Below are 17,427 nucleotides of genomic sequence, written 5' to 3' on the forward strand. Positions count from 1 at the left end.
CGGCTGTTTGCGGTGCTGGCGGTGCTGGTGGAGTGGCGTCCCAGAGGACGAATAGACAGGCTCCGAGTGGCAGGAGGCGGCCCCCATGGAGTCGATGGTGCAGTCGCTGTCCGTGTCGTCGAACAGAGAGGGGCTCTGCTGCAGCTTGAGGAGGAGGGGGTCTCCCTCTGGGGCGGGGGGGAAGGGGAAGAGGGAGGAGGAGGTGAAGGAGCAGGAAGAGGGGCTCTTGTTGTTGTTGGAGGAGAAGTGACCTGTGGAGTGAGGCTTGGTTTCTTCCTCAAACTCCAGCGACGACACTATGATCCTTGACCCTAGAGTGGGCAACTCAGGTAAAACAAGATCCCCTCCAGCAGCCCCGTGCTGCTCTGTGTGAGTGCAGCCCCCCTGTCTGTCTGCATTCTCTGAAGGGTCTTTGGTTAGATTTCTGGCTGCAGAGTTAGAGGCTGCAGAGTTAGAGGCTGCAGAGTTAGAGGCTGCAGAGTCAGAGGCTGCAGAGTCAGAGGCTGCAGAGTCAGAGGCTGCAGAGTTAGAGGCTGCAGAGTTAGAGGCTGCAGAGTCAGAGGCTGCAGAGTCAGAGGCTGCAGAGTTAGAGGCTGCAGAGTCAGAAGCTGCAGTAACTGCTGCTGTGGCCTGGGCCAGGGTTTTCTCCAGCTGGTTCTTGGTCTGTTGACACTTGGTCCACAGGACGTTCCACTGATGGGTCTGCCGGGGGCTGGCCAGAGGGAGAGAGACAAGGTCAGTGGAAAAAACGGGTGTAGTGTGAAGTTGCCCCAAGACACTCATCTGGGGTAAGTTTTTCATTTCCCCTACTAATGATGAAGGTTAGGATTGGGGGAGGGGAAGCTGATCCTAGTACTTTGGGGAAACTGCACCCCGAAGTGAAAAAAGCCCCTAAATGACTTATTTATTATTTGAAATAAAAACAACAAACAAATAATACTTAGTAGCAATAATAATAATATGGCAACTACAGTCTAATAATAATATGGCAACTACAGTCTAATAATACTATGGCCAACTACAGTCTAATAATAATATGGCAACTACAGTCTAATAATACTATGGCAACTACAGTCTAATAATAATATGGCAACTACAGTCTAATAATAATATGGCAACTACAGTCTAATAATAATATGGCAACTACAGTCTAATAATACTATGGCAACTACAGTCTAATAATAATATGGCAACTACAGTCTAATAATAATATGGCAACTACAGTCTAATAATAATATGGCAACTACAGTCTAATAATAATATGGCAACTACAGTCTATAATAATATGGCAACTACAGTCTAATAATAATATGGCAACTACAGTCTAATAATAATATGGCAACTACAGTCTAATAATACTATGGCAACTACAGTCTAATAATATATGGCAACTACAGTCTAATAATAATATGGCAACTACAGTCTAATAATAATATGGCAACTACAGTCTAATAATAATATGGCAACTACAGTCTAATAATAATATGGCAACTACAGTCTAATAATAATATGGCAACTACAGTCTAATAATAATATGGCAACTACAGTCTAATAATACTATGGCAACTACAGTCTAATAATAATGGCAACTACAGTCTAATAATAATATGGCAACTACAGTCTAATAATAATATGGCAACTACAGTCTAATAATACTATGGCAACTACAGTCTAATAATAATATGGCAACTACAGTCTAATAATAATATGGCAACTACAGTCTAATAATACTATGGCAACTACTGTCTAATAATAATATGGCAACTACAGTCTAATAATAATATGGCAACTACAGTCTAATAATAATATGGCAACTACAGTCTAATAATAATATGGCAACTACAGTCTAATAATAATATGGCAACTACAGTCTAATAATAATATGGCAACTACAGTCTAATAATAATATGGCAACTACAGTCTAATAATACTATGGCAACTACAGTCTAATAATAATATGGCGACTACAGTCTAATAATAATATGGCAACTACAGTCTAATAATAATATGGCAACTACAGTCTAATAATAATATGGCAACTACAGTCTAATAATAATATGGCAACTACAGTCTAATAATAATATGGCAACTACAGTCTAATAATAACTATGACATAATAATAATAATAACTATGACATAATAATAATATGGTAACTACTGTTTAATAATAATTACTATGACATAATAGCTCATAAAATGCAGTCCTTGTCAATCTTCCGCAATAGGCGACTGCCTGATCCTGCCTAATGAGCGGGCCGGCCGTGGTTCAAGAAGTTTTGATTTGTGTCCTTCTATGAAAACACATTGTTTTCTATTCCTAAAATAGCAATGGCAAGTGGAATCCAAAAAAAGACAAAAAGTCGGCCAATATGATGCAGAAAACTTAACTGAAGTTTTCACAAAGAAATTAACAAAATTATAGCTATACTATTAGGATTTAGGACCTTATTTGGATCTGCATTAGCTGTTGCTGAAGCTATCCTACTCTTTCCTTTCCTAACCTACCCTATGCTACTTTTTACTATCCTACCCCATCCTACCCTACCCTACCCCATGTTACCCTACCCTACCCTACCCTATCCTACCCCAACCTACTCTTTCCTTTCATATCCTACCCCATCCTACCCTACCCCACCCTAACCTACCCCATCCTACCCTACCCTACCCTATCCTACCCCAACCTACTCTTTCCTTTCATATCCTACCCCACCCTAACCTACCCCATCCTACCCTACCCCACCCTATCCTTCCCAGACTATCTTACAGCAGGTGGTATACCTGTCCAAGGACAGGACCATATCATTGAGGGAGCTGAAGTTGTCCAGGGAGAACGTGGAGGCCTCCATCTGATAGTCCTGGAGGATCTCAAGTACTGCAGGAGGGAGGCTCACACCACTGCTCTCCAGGTTCAGCTGCCGGAAGTAGTCCTGGCAGTGCTCCATCCACTGGTTAGCCTGCAGGACAGGACGGATAGTACGTAGAAATAGAATTAGAACAGACACTGAGTGGACAAAACATTAGGAACACCTGCTCTTTCAATGACACAGACTGACCAGGTGAATCCAGGTGAAATCTATGATTCCTTATTTATGTCACTTTGTTAAATCCACTTCAATCAGTGGAGATGAAGGGGAGGAGACCTGGTTAAAGTATGATTTTTAAGCCTTGAGACAATTGAGACATGGATTGTGTATGTGTTCCATTCAGAGCGTGAATGGGGCGAGACAACATATTTATAAGTGCCTTTGAATGGGATGTGGTAGTAGGTGTCAGGCCCCCCGGTTTACGTCATGAACTGTAACACCGCTGGGGTTTTCAGGCTCAGCAGTTCCTGTGTGTATCAAGGAGAGTCCACCAACCAAAGGACATCCAGCCAACTTGCCACAACTGTGGGAAGCATTGGAGTCAACATGGGCCAGCATCCCTGTGGAACGCTTTCAACTCCTTGTAGAGTCAACATGGGCCAGCATCCCTGTGGAACGCTTTCAACTCCTTGTAGAGTCAACATGGGCCAGCATCCCTGTGGAACGCTTTCAACTCCTTGTAGAGTCAACATGGGCCAGCATCCCTGTGGAACGCTTTCAACTCCTTGTAGAGTCAACATGGGCCAGCATCCCTGTGGAACGCTTTCAACTCCTTGTAGAGTCAACATGGGCCAGCATCCCTGTGGAACGCTTTCAACTCCTTGTAGAGTCAACATGGGCCAGCATCCCTGTGGAACGCTTTCAACTCCTTGTAGAGTCAACATGGGCCAGCATCCCTGTGGAACGCTTTCAACTCCTTGTAGAGTCAACATGGGCCAGCATCCCTGTGGAACGCTTTCAACTCCTTGTAGAGTCCATGTCCCGACAAATTGAGGCTGTTCTGAGGGCAAAAGGGGGGATGCAACTCAATATTAGGAAGGTGTTCTTAATGTTTTGTACACTCAGTGTTTATGATTGATATAATGTATAAAATCTGTATCTATTGTATCTATCAATAGGTCAAGGTTCAAACACAGCAGCATAGTAAGGAGGATCAACCCTTACAGTATTCTGTGTCATAAGTGGCTCCCTATTCCCTATTGGACCAGGATTCATAGCGCCATTTGGGATGCAGCCCAAGACATCAAATCAAATTCATTTATATTGCCCTTCGTACATCAGCTGATATCTCAAAGTGCTGTACAGAAACCCAGCCTAAAACCCCAAACAGCAAGCAATGCAGGTGTAGAAGCACGGTGGCTAGGAAAAACTCCCTAGAAAGGCCAAAACCTAGGAAGAAACCTAGAGAGGAACCAGGCTATGTGGGGTGGCCAGTCAAGACACCTCATCACATCCTTTTTCCTCAATCTCTCTTGCTTGATAAATAAATGAAGAATGGGAAATGATCCTGGATCTGTCTTTACCGAGCCGTAGAACTCGTAGAGGTTGGTGAGGATGTCTAGCTGGTTCTTCCTCCTCTCCACTCTGCCCAGGATGGATCCCAGGTGCTGTTTGAAGTCCAGCAAGGCCGAGCTGGGGAGAGACTCCCCTGACTGCCTGACCAGCAGTAAACCCTGCTTCTGCTGCTGCTGTACGTGGACAGAGAGGAGAGGATCATGGGAAATGGAGTTTATAAGAGTCTTAGGAGCCGTTTTCAAAGCAAAAAACAACAAGTCAGGAAGAAATGTACCATGTTTAAACTTACAACTGACTCCTCAAAGAACTGTTCCAAACTCTGCCTCATGTCTTTGACTGCAGCCAGAGAGAGAGGAAGACAGTCCAGGGCAGTGAGGTGCTTCTCTCCTTCCACACTGAACCATACTTTGATCTGGAGGGAGAGACAGAAGCAGATGGGATGTAAGGCTTTGGTATAATACGCTAACATCCAATACTTTAGAATCAGGGCCACTGTAGCTCACATTATCAGATTACTAGCAGCTTATTAGACATTAGTAGATCCAGTTAGAAAGGACTTCAACGTACTGTATGTAAGCACAATCACAACGACAGAATGAAATGCCCAAAGACAAGCCATCAGTCTGACTGAAGTGAAATCACAACGACAGAATGAAATGCCCAAAGACAAGCCATCAGACTGACTGAAGTGAAATCACAACGACAGAATGAAATGTCCAACGACAAGCCATCAGTCTGACTGAAGTGAAAATCCCACCTGCTCTGTCTGTTCCTCAAACCTGCGGACCTCCAGCAGACTCTCCAGCTGTTTCAGGGACTTGTTGGAGAGGATCACCAGTTTATGGACCTCCTCATCCACCTGGTTATAAAGGACATTCACCATGTCCACTGCATCCCTGGATGGACAGCAAGGACAACAGTAGGTTGGCAACGAATGGTGGTGATGGGTAATAGATTTATCATCAGTGACCATAACTATATATGTTTGTGTTGAGCGTTACGCACCACTGTCTGAATGCTTCATAAAGGAGTTATGCATTATCTCTACAGAGGTTTAATACGGCCAACATTCTGATCTTTGGATAGAACTCCGATGTGTCTCAAATGGCACACTCTTCCCTATATAGTGCACTACATTTGACACACTCTTCCCTATATAGTGCACTACATTTAGCACACTCTTCCCTATATAGTGCACTACATTTGGCACACTCTTCCCTATATAGTGCACTACATTTGGCACACTCTTCCCTATATAGTGCACTACATTTGGCACACTCTTCCCTATATAGTGCACTACATTTGGCACACTCTTCCCTATATAGTGCACTACATTTGGCACACTCTTCCCTATATAGTGCACTACATTTGGCACACTCTTCCCTATATAGTGCACTACATTTGACACACTCTTCCTTATATAGTGCACTACATTTGGCACACTCTTCCCTATATAGTGCACTACATTTGGCACACTCTTCCCTATATAGTGCACTACATTTGGCACACTCTTCCCTATATAGTGCACTACATTTGGCACACTCTTCCCTATATAGTGCACTACATTTGGCACACTCTTCCCTATATAGTGCACTACATTTGGCACACTCTTCCCTATATAGTGCACTACATTTGGCACACTCTTCCCTATATAGTGCACTACATTTGGCACACTCTTCCCTATATAGTGCACTACATTTGGCACACTCTTCCCTATATAGTGCACTACATTTGGCACACTCTTCCCTATATAGTGCACTACATTTGGCACACTCTTCCCTATATAGTGCACTACATTTGGCACACTCTTCCCTATATAGTGCACTACATTTGGCACACTCTTCCCTATATAGTGCACTACATTTGACACACTCTTCCTTATATAGTGCACTACATTTGGCACACTCTTCCCTATATAGTGCACTAAATTTGGCACACTCTTCCCTATATAGTGCACTACATTTGGCACACTCTTCCCTATATAGTGCACTACATTTGGCACACTCTTCCCTATATAGTGCACTACATTTGGCACACTCTTCCCTATATAGTGCACTACATTTGGCACACTCTTCCCTATATAGTGCACTACATTTGGCACACTCTTCCCTATATAGTGCACTACATTTGGCACACTCTTCCCTATATAGTGCACTACATCTGATCCAATAGTAAGTTCTGGTTATGCAGACCCTCTCCCAGCAGTACCTGTAGTTGTCATTCTCACAGGCCTCGTCCTTCCTGATCCGGGCCAGGACTGTTCCTCCCTCCAGCCTCAGTCTGTTCAGACGGGTGTCCTCCAACACACACTTCATCAGAGACCTCTGCTGCTCCAGCACCTCAGATACCTCCTGAACCAGACACACACACACACACACACACACACACACACACACACACACACACACACACACACACACACACACACACACACACACACACACTTCATCAGAGACCTCTGCTGCTCCAGCACCTCAGATACCTCCTGAACCAGACACACACACCATGGTGTTACACACACACACCACGGTGTTACACACACACATACACCACGATGTTCCACACACACCACGGTGTTACACACACACACCATGGTGTTACACACACACACACACCACGGTGTTACACACACACCACGGTGTTACACACACACACCACGGTGTTACACACACACACACACCACGGTGTTACACACACACCATGGTGTTACACACACACCACGGTGTAACACACACACACGTCTGTCCAACTGAAAACATACTGAAAACACCCACAACATCCATCACATAGACAGACACATCTAATGAGATCAGGGTTTAGGTCCAACATCCATCACACGGCCAGACACATCTAATGAGATCAGGGTTTAGATCCAACATCCATCACACAGACAGACACATCTAATGAGATCAGGGTTTAGGTCCAACATCCATCACACAGACAGACACATCTAATGAGATCAGGGTTTAGGTCCAACATCCATCACACAGACAGACACATCTAATGAGATCAGGGTTTAGGTCCAACATCCATCACACAGCCAGACACATCTAATGAGATCAGGGTTTAGATCCAACATCCATCACACAGACAGACACATCTAATGAGATCAGGGTTTAGGTCCAACGTTGAGTTAAGTGATTATCTCTGGAATTCCTCCATAGGTTTCTACAGTAGAGTTCAACACATGTCTCTTCCTATTGAAACCACATGACACGTGGGTAAAAGGATGTGATTGGTTAGTTGTCTTGATGACACCTGCAACTTAGTGATGTATATTACAGATCAGATCATTCTGTCTCTCATGATGATTTTTCTTAGTTATATTTCTTTACTTACATCATCAAGGTTACCTGTCATTTTGTATTATATAGTAGATGGTAGTTTTTGCTTTGGTGGAAGTTATATCTGATATCTGTAGCAAGGTGTGATGTGAGAGCTTCAGTTATGGCCAGGAACTGCTGCCATGTATCCCACTCCCCCTGAGGCACCCTCGGAGAGTGGGGTCACGGCTAGGGATCAGCCACTATTGACGACGACCCAGGAGCAATTAGGGTTAAGTGCCTTGTTCAAGGGCAGATAGCTTTCACCTAGTCGGCACAGGGATTCAAACTAGCAACCTGTCACTTACTGGCCCAACACTCTAACCACTAGACCACACACACACACACACACACACACACACACACACACACACACACACACACACACACACACACACACACACACACACACACACACACACAAACACACACACACCTTGGTGCTGTCCAGGTTGCTGGTGCTGCTCAACGTAGAGATAGAAGATTGGAGGGAGGAGAGAGCCACGCTGCAACTGCTGGCAAACGGCTCAATTTTCTAACAGAAGGGATGAAGAGAGAGAGAGAGAGAGAGCGAGAGAAAACGAGAGTGAGAGAGAGAGAATGAGAGAGAGTGCGAGAGCGAGAGAGAGAGAGAGAGAGAGAGAGGGAATGAGAGAGAGACTGAGAGAGAATGAGAGAGCGAGAGAGAATGAGAGAGCGAGAGAGAATGAGAGAGAGCGAGAGAGAGAGAGAGGGAATGAGAGAGAGAGTGAGAGAGAATGAGAGAGAGAGAGCGAGAGAGAACGAGAGAGAGCGAGAAAGCGAGAGAGAGTGAGAGAGAATGAGAGTGTGAGAGAGAATGAGAGAGAGTGAGAGAGAGAGTGAGAGAGAGAGCGAGAGGGAATGAGAGAGAGAGAGAATGAGAGAGAGAGCAAGAGAGAGAGAGCAGAGAGAGCGAGAGAGAGAGAATGAGAGAGTGAGAGAGTGTGAGAAAGAGAGCGAGAAAGAGAGAGAGAGCGAGAGAATAAGAGAGAGAGAGAATGAGAGAGCGGGAGAGAACGAGAGAGAGCGAGAGAGAACGAGAGAGAGTGAGAAAGCGAGAAAGAGCGAGAGAGAGTGAGAGGGAATGAGAGAGAGAGAATGAGAGAGAGAGCAAGAGAGAGAAAGAGAGAGAGAGGGAATGAGAGAGAGAGAATGAGAGAGTGAGAGAGAGAGAGAGTGTGAGAGAGAGTGTGAGAGAGAGAGTGAGAGAGAATGAGAAAGAGAGCGAGAAAGAGAGAGAGAGAATGAGAGAGAGAATGAGAGAGAGAGAGAATGAGAGAGAGAGAGAGAGAGAGAGAGAGAGAGAGAGAGAGAGAGAGAGAGAGAGAGAGAGAGAGAGAGAGAGAGTGTGAGAGAGAGAGAATGAGAAAGAGAGAGCGAAAGAGAGCAAAAGAGAGCGAGAGAGAGAGAGAGAGAATGAGAGAGGGCAGAGAGAGCGAAAGAGAGCAAAAGAGAGCGAGAGAGAGAGAGAGAGAGAGATGTTACAGACAGTGTTGAGATCAGAGAATACCAGACCATTTAAGTGATAATGCCCTTGAAGCCGGTGATTGGAGGATATATTGGCGTGGGTGGTGTTAGTGTTAGTCTGTCTCGTCCCGACTATGGGACAGCTGGAGATCGAATTTGAATATTGAAATAATGTTGCAAATGTCAGAGAGACAGACAGACAGAAAGGTTTATATAAATCTCTGTTGTTGAAAACTAAATATTAGTCTAAAAGAAATGGTAGATAATGTCTAGATGCTTTTTATAGTGGAGATCAAGTTTATAAATGACCTGGCTGGGTAGATGAGACAGTGGATTGATCAGTCAGATGGAACAGAGTAAATAGGCATTTTAACCGGCTGGAATGCGGTTTTAACCAATCAGCATCCAGGATTAGACCCACCCTTTGTATAAAGTGCACTACTTTTGACCAGAGACCTGTGGGCCCTGGTCAAACGCAGTGCACTACATAGCTAATAGGGTGCCATTTGAGCAAACTGTAACCGTGGTGATGTGATTCCTACCTGTCTGAAGGCGACCCAGTGATCGTGGTCGTAGGGGAATGTTCCGTCCAGGTCTCTAGTGAGCTGACTGGAGTCTATGTGCTTCAACAGAGCCTTCAGGGACGTCAGGAGCTCCGTCTGGATGGGGACAGAGGGACACAAGCTCACTGTAACTCCCCATGAGGGTGGGGCCTGTGAGTAGCAGGGTTGGAGTCAATTCCAGTCGACTCAGGAAGTTAACTGAAATATCAATATCAATTATCTTCAATGCTTTTCCAATAAGGAAACTAAAGCTCTCACATCACACCTTGCTACAGATATCAGATATAACTTCCACCAAAGCAAAAACAACCAACCAACAATGATCTGATCTGTAATATACATCACTAAGTTGCAGGTGTCATCAAGACAACTAACCAATCACATCCTTTTATCCACGTGTCATGTAGTTTCAATAGGAAGAGACATTGTGTTGAACTCTACTGTAGAAACCTATGGAGGAATTCCAGAGATAATCACTTAACTCAACGTTGGACCTAAACCCTGATCTCATTAGATGTGTCTGGCTGTGTGATGGATGTTGTGGGTGTTTTCAGTATGTTTTCAGTGGGACAGACTATGTGTGTGTGTGTGTGGTAGGTAGGTAGGTAGGTAGGCTGGTGATGAAGAGATGATTACATTTTCCACAGTCAGACATGCAGCTTCACGCAAACCTACATAGCACAGATACCCCAGCTCTCAACAACACACCATGACCTGACACGCTACACGCTAAACACACACACACACACACACACACACACGTACTGCCTCACTCAGACTCATACTCAGGTCAAGGACGTGACATTGACAGGCTGCTAGCGACGACTCAACACAATAGCCTCGGTGTATCTGAATAGACTAGGAGGCGCCTGTGATAATGCTGTGTCCTTCCTGATGTTACATTGTGTTGTTAGGATTCTGGTTGCCGTGGGAATGTAAGAAATACTCCCAAGATATGTGATTTGAAGTCTTGAATTAGACAAGAACGCTCAATGCGAATATCACAGCAAATGGGTCATTATTTAATACTTTACCTGCACAGTAGTAATGTCTCTTTCAGGCTTGATAGTTGTCTCCTTGTCCGCAAGTAGCAGGACGGAGTAAAGTGCATTTGGTAATAAAGCCTGGGGGGAAAGCAACACAAATTGACACGTACAGTATTGGGAGGGGGGCGCTACATGAACTAAAACACCACAATATATCATCATTATAAAATCATAACTCTTCATGTGCCTGTTGTGTGCAGGCTGGATGCTGGCGTATCCATCCGCGTGTGTACTGTATGTGTACATGTGTGTATTTGTGTGTGTGTGTGTGTGCGCCCTTACAAAAAAAAAATCAAATTTGAAAAAATCCTGTGAAAAAAACAAGTGGTTTTCAGAACACACGTGTGAACAAATCACGTGAAAAAATGTGTTTGAACTCTTTTCCACAGGATTACTTTTCACCACTTCCAACTACACCCAGGGACCGAGCAGGACTGCTACAATGAATGGGACAAAACCTGCAGCTGGTGACAAGGCCAAGAAAGCAAAAGGCCAGGGTAACATAAGGAGAAGCCAGGGTAACATAAGGAAAGGCCAGGGTAACATAAGGAGAGGCCAGGGTAACATAAGGAGAGGCCAGGGTAACATAAGGAGAGGCCAGGGTAACATAAGGAGAGGCCAGGGTAACATAAGGAGAGGCCAGGGTAACATAAGGAGAGGCCAGGGTAACATAAGGAGAGGCCAGGGTAACATAAGGAGAGGCCAGGGTAACATAAGGAGAGGCCAGGTTAACATAAGGAGAGGCCAGGATAACATAAGGAGAGGCCAGGGTAACATAAGGAGAGGCCAGGTTAACATAAGGAGAGGCCAGGATAACATAAGGAGAGGCCAGGGTAACATAAGGAGAGGCCAGGGTAACATAAGGAGAGGCCAGGGTAACATAAGGAGAGGCCAGGGTAACATAAGGAGAGGCCAGGGTAACATAAGGAGAGGCCAGGGTAACATAAGGAGAGGCGCAGGTAACATAAGGAGAGGCCAGGATAACATAAGGAGAGGCCAGGATAACATAAGGAGAGGCCAGGGTAACATAAGGAGAGGCCAGGGTAACATAAGGAGAGGCCAGGGTAACATAAGGAGAGGCCAGGGTAACATAAGGAGAAGCCAGGTGAGGCCAGGATAACATAAGGAGAGACCAGGGTAACATAAGGAGAGGCCAGGGTAACATAAGGAGAGGCCAGGTTAACATAAGGAGAGGCCAGGTTAACATAAGGAGAGGGCCAGGGTAACATAAGGAGAGGCCAGGGTAACATAAGGAGAGGCCAGGGTAACATAAGGAGAGGCCAGGGTAACATAAGGAGAGGCCAGGTTAACATAAGGAGAGGCCAGGATAACATAAGGAGAGGCCAGGGTAACATAAGGAGAGGCCAGGGTAACATAAGGAGAGGCCAGGTGAGGCCAGGATAACATAAGGAGAGGCCAGGGTAACATAAGGAGAGGCCAGGATAACATAAGGAGAGGCCAGGGTAACATAAGGAGAGGCCAGGGTAACATAAGGAGAGGCCAGGGTAACATAAGGAGAGGCCAGGGTAACATAAGGAGAGGCCAGGGTAACATAAGGAGAGGCCAGGGTAACATAAGGAGAGGCCAGGTTAACATAAGGAGAGGCCAGGATAACATAAGGAGAGGCCAGGGTAACATAAGGAGAGGCCAGGGTAACATAAGGAGAGGCCAGGTGAGGCCAGGATAACATAAGGAGAGGCCAGGGTAACATAAGGAGAGGCCAGGATAACATAAGGAGAGGCCAGGGTAACATAAGGAGAGGCCAGGGTAACATAAGGAGAGGCCAGGGTAACATAAGGAGAGGCCAGGGTAACATAAGGAGAGGCCAGGGTAACATAAGGAGAGGCCAGGGTAACATAAGGAGAGGCCAGGTGAGGCCAGGGTAACATAAGGAGAGGCCAGGTGAGGCCAGGGTAACATAAGGAGAGGACAGGGTAACATAAGAGAGGGAACATGGCATTGAAAGAGGGAGGTGTTTTACTGAATTGCATTATCATAACAAATATTTCACTGCAAAAATGTTTGATTTAATCTACAATTAATTTGCTCTCACGTTTAAACGTCAATACCTTGGGGTTTTAGTTTTGCCATCAATACCTTGGGGTTTTAGTTTTGCCATCAATACCTTGGGGATTTTGTTTTGCCATCAATACCTTGGGGATTTGTTTTGCCATCAATACCTTGGGGATTTTGTTTTGCCATCAATACCTTGGGGATTTTGTTTTGCCATCAATACCTTGGGGATTTGTTTTGCCATCAATACCTTGGGGTTTAGTTTTGCCATCAATACCTTGGGGTTTTAGTTTTGCCATCAATACCTTGGGGGTTTTGTTTTGCCATCAATACCTTGGGGTTTTAGTTTTGCCATCAATACCTTGGGGTTTTAGTTTTGCCATCAATACCTTGGGGTTTTAGTTTTGCGATCAATACCTTGGGGTTTTAGTTTTGCCATCAATACCTTGGGGTTTTAGTTTTGCCATCAATACCTTGGGGTTTTAGTTTTGCCATCAATACCTTGGGGTTTTAGTTTTGCCATCAATACCTTGGGGTTTTAGTTTTGCCATCAATACCTTGGGGTTACTAACTAATACTAATAATTCTGTTCTCAACTTGAGAAGTTTTGCTTCTAAAGTAACTCTAACTGAAGGACTGCACCACATAATAACACTACAACTCTAACTGAAGGACTGCACCACATAATAACACTACAACTCTAACTGAAGGACTGCACCACATAATAACACTACAACTCTAACTGAAGGACTGCACCACATAATAACACTACAACTCTAACTGAAGGACTGCACCACATAATAACACTACAACTCTAACTGAAGGACTGCACCACATAATAACACTACAACTCTAACTGAAGGACTGCACCACATAATAACACTACAACTCTAACTGAAGGACTGCACCACATAATAACACTACAACTCTATGAAAGGTGCTTAAAGCGGCCATCTTTCATTTAATCACCAACAGTGTTCTCACCGCCACAGTAAAAAGTTGAGGGATGGATCTGGAGAAATGCAACCACTCTCAAATCCATAGACTATGGATGCAAGGACTGACCACCTATGATGTCAAATAGTTGTAACCATGTTTTGAGGCTACACAGTGTTTGTTTACATTTACTTTTTTTTTACAAACATTGGAGTTTTCTTACATGTAAAACCGCAAATTTGTGCTTTTTTTTGGCAAAGGAGTATGTGCATGTCTGTGTGTGTGTTAACAGACAAGTAAGAACAGGTCTTCCCCACTAGCCCTGAAGCCCAGCCTTTCTGCATGGGAAATGTGATGGACCAAGTCACTACACAGAAATCAAAGTGCTTCTCCAGAAATCAACCTTCTCCAGAAATCAACCTTCTCCAGAAATCAACTTTCTCCAGAAATCAACCTTCTCCAGAAATCAACCTTCTCCAGAAATCAACCTTCTCCAGAAATCAACCTTCTCCAGAAATCAACCTTCTCCAGAAATCAACCTTCTCCAGAAATCAACTTCTCCAGAAATCAACTTTCTCCAGAAATCAACCTTCTCCAGAAATCAACCTTCTCCAGAATCAACCTTCTCCAGACCAAGAAAGGGACGGAAAAACAATAGTAAAGACGAAATATATGCTGTGCCAACTACAGTACTATACTATAACATTACTATAGTATTATACTATAACATTACTATAGTGCTATACTAAAACATTACTGCAGTACTATACTATAACATTACTATAGTACTATACTATAACATTACTATAGTACTATACTATACTATACTATAACATTACTATAGTACTATACTATAACGTTACTGTAGTCCTATACTATACTATACCACTACTATAGTACTATACTATAACATTACTACAGTACTATACTATACTATAACATTACTATAGTACTATACTATAACATTACTACAGTACTATACTAAACTATAACATTACTATAGTACTATACTATAACATTACTACAGTACTATACTATACTATACCATTACTATAGTACTATACTATAACATTACTATAGTACTATACTATACTATACTATACTATAACACTACTATAGTACTATACTATAACATTACTATAGTACTATACTATACTATACTATAACATTACTATATTACTATACTATAACATTACTATAGTACTATACTATAACATTACTATAGTACTATACTATAACATTACTACAGTACTATACTATACTATAACATTACTATAGTACTATACTATAACATTACTACAGTACTATACTATACTATAACATTACTATAGTACTATACTGTAACATTACTATTGTACAATACTAGAGTGTAGTGACAGTAAAATAACATTCCTTAACACCATGAAAACATTGTTAAGAATCAGAGGACGTAAAGAAGCCGCCTGAGGATAGTTCATGTGGGACGTGGTTATGATGACATGTTATTTTCCGTTGAAAGCTCATACCTGGAGTTCAGGAAGAGATGATTGAGTCCCAAATAGCATGTTAATCCCTATATTATAGTGCACTAATTTTGACCAGAGCTCTATGGGTCCTATGGTCAAAAGTAGTGCACTACACTGTACACAGGGTACACAGGGTGCCATTCAGGATGCAGACAATAGTATTGTCATTAGAAAGCTCTCACCTGCAGTTCAGACAGAGAAGAGAACAGAGCAGAACTGGGCTGCTGTCTCCTGGTGTCCACTAGCACCGTAAGGCCTTGGTCACGCCTCTCGCTCCTGAAACCAGAAACAAAACCCATCAGGGTGATCTTGTGAAATGGTTAGTCCTTGCGTCATCCCTCAGTCAAATGACCTGGTAAAATAAGGGTTAAATAATATATATTATATATTATATATATTATTTTCATATATATATTATTTAACCCTTATTTTGTTATTGTTTGAATCCCAGATTGCCCCCTTAAAAGGAACACCATCTAGTAACTAAAGCCTGGATGGGGTTTCAGCAGATGAAACCTGAGTGCGGCTGGTTGTCTGACAGACCTTAGTGTTGAATAGTAGTAACCCAGGAGACAGGTGAGGTCTTTGGCCGTGCAGCTCTCCCCAGCCCACACCCTCCCCCGCGTGCACACCTGCAGCACCGCCCGCCCGCTGAGGTCTCTGTTACCTGGAAGAGAGGGGGGGGGGGGGGGGGGGGTCAGCGCTCACTCATAGTCAAGTAGACCTTATGGGTGCTTCCCAAATGGTACCCTAATCTCTATATAAAGTCCCAAAGTCCTATGGGCCCTGTTCAAAAGTAGTGCACTACAAAGGGAACACTGTAGGTTGCTATTTGGGACGTGGAGAAAGTGACCTGTCTGTTGTTAAGTGTTTGTCGTCATCCCAGGCCCCACAGCACAGCTCAACATACTGCTTTAGTTCAGGATGGCATCTCCTCTTACACACATCTGATCCAGTCTGAGTCATTTAATAGGCTCCTATTATTCCACATAGAACATTCCCACTCCTACTGAGAACATGCGCCCCAAGCTTCATATGTCACATGGCAGTAAACACTTCATATGTTACATGGCAGTAAACACTTCATATGTCACATGGCAGTAAACACTTCATATGTCACATGGCAGTAAACACTTCATATGTCACATGGCAGTAAACACTTCATATGTCACATGGCAGTAAACACTTCATATGTCACATGGCAGTAAACACTTCATATGTCACATTAAGGTAAACACTTCATATGTCACATTAAGGTAAACACTTCATGTCACATGGCAGTAAACACTTCATATGTCACATGGCAGTAAACACTTCATATGTCACATGGCAGTAAACACTTCATATGTCACATGGCAGTAAACACTTCATATGTCACATGGCAGTGAACACTTCATGTCACATGGCAGTAAACACTTCATGTCACATGGCTGTAAACACTTCATATGTCACATGGCTGTAAACACTTCATATGTCACATGGCAGTAAACACTTCATATGTCACATGGCAGTAAACACTTCATATGTCACATGGCAGTAAACACTTCATATGTCACATGGCAGTAAACACTTCATATGTCACATGGCAGTAAACACTTCATATGTCACATGGCAGTAAACACTTCATATGTCACATGGCAGTAAAAACTTCATATGTCACATGGCAGTAAACACTTCATATGTCACATTAAGGTAAACACTTCATATGTCACATTAAGGTAAACACTTCATATGTCACATGGCAGTAAACACTTCATATGTCACATGGCAGTAAACACTTCATATGTCACATGGCAGTAAACACTTAATATGTCACATGACAGTAAACACTTCATATGTCACATGGCAGTAAACACTTCATATGTCACATGGCAGTAAACACTTCATGTCACATGGCAGTAAACACTTCATGTCACATGGCTGTAAACACTTCATATGTCACATGGCTGTAAACACTTCATATGTCACATGGCAGTAAACACTTCATATGTCACATGGCAGTAAACACTTCATATGTCAAATGGCAGTAAACACTTCATATGTCACATGGCAGTAAACACTTCATATGTCACATGGCAGTAAACACTTCATGTCACATGGCAGTAAACACTTCATGTCACATGGCAGTAAACACTTCATGTCACATGGCTGTAAACACTTCATGTCACATGGCA

The 17,427-nt window shown here is 43.4% G+C and overlaps 1 protein-coding gene across 2 annotated transcripts in view; it reads right to left on the minus strand.

Moving 5' to 3' along the window:
- The window catches only part of LOC109877220 (pleckstrin homology domain-containing family G member 4B), a 72,094-nt gene that overhangs the window by 31,209 nt on the left and 23,458 nt on the right, over positions 1–17,427 (minus strand). For both annotated transcript variants that reach the window (XM_031822023.1, XM_031822022.1), the window contains 11 exons: positions 15,797–15,920; positions 15,436–15,529; positions 10,788–10,877; positions 9,733–9,849; positions 8,139–8,237; positions 6,588–6,730; positions 5,137–5,275; positions 4,669–4,791; positions 4,388–4,552; positions 2,779–2,954; positions 1–712 (listed from right to left, as the gene is read on the minus strand). The exon at positions 1–712 is cut by the window's left edge and continues 245 nt beyond it. In XM_031822023.1, coding sequence (XP_031677883.1) covers positions 1–712; positions 2,779–2,954; positions 4,388–4,552; positions 4,669–4,791; positions 5,137–5,275; positions 6,588–6,730; positions 8,139–8,237; positions 9,733–9,849; positions 10,788–10,877; positions 15,436–15,529; positions 15,797–15,920 — 1,982 coding nt within the window. The remainder of the gene's footprint in view (positions 713–2,778; positions 2,955–4,387; positions 4,553–4,668; positions 4,792–5,136; positions 5,276–6,587; positions 6,731–8,138; positions 8,238–9,732; positions 9,850–10,787; positions 10,878–15,435; positions 15,530–15,796; positions 15,921–17,427) is intronic.

The sequence above is a fragment of the Oncorhynchus kisutch genome, unplaced genomic scaffold, assembly GCF_002021735.2.
Source record: "Oncorhynchus kisutch isolate 150728-3 unplaced genomic scaffold, Okis_V2 scaffold4046, whole genome shotgun sequence".
Taxonomy (NCBI): Eukaryota; Metazoa; Chordata; class Actinopteri; order Salmoniformes; family Salmonidae; genus Oncorhynchus; species Oncorhynchus kisutch.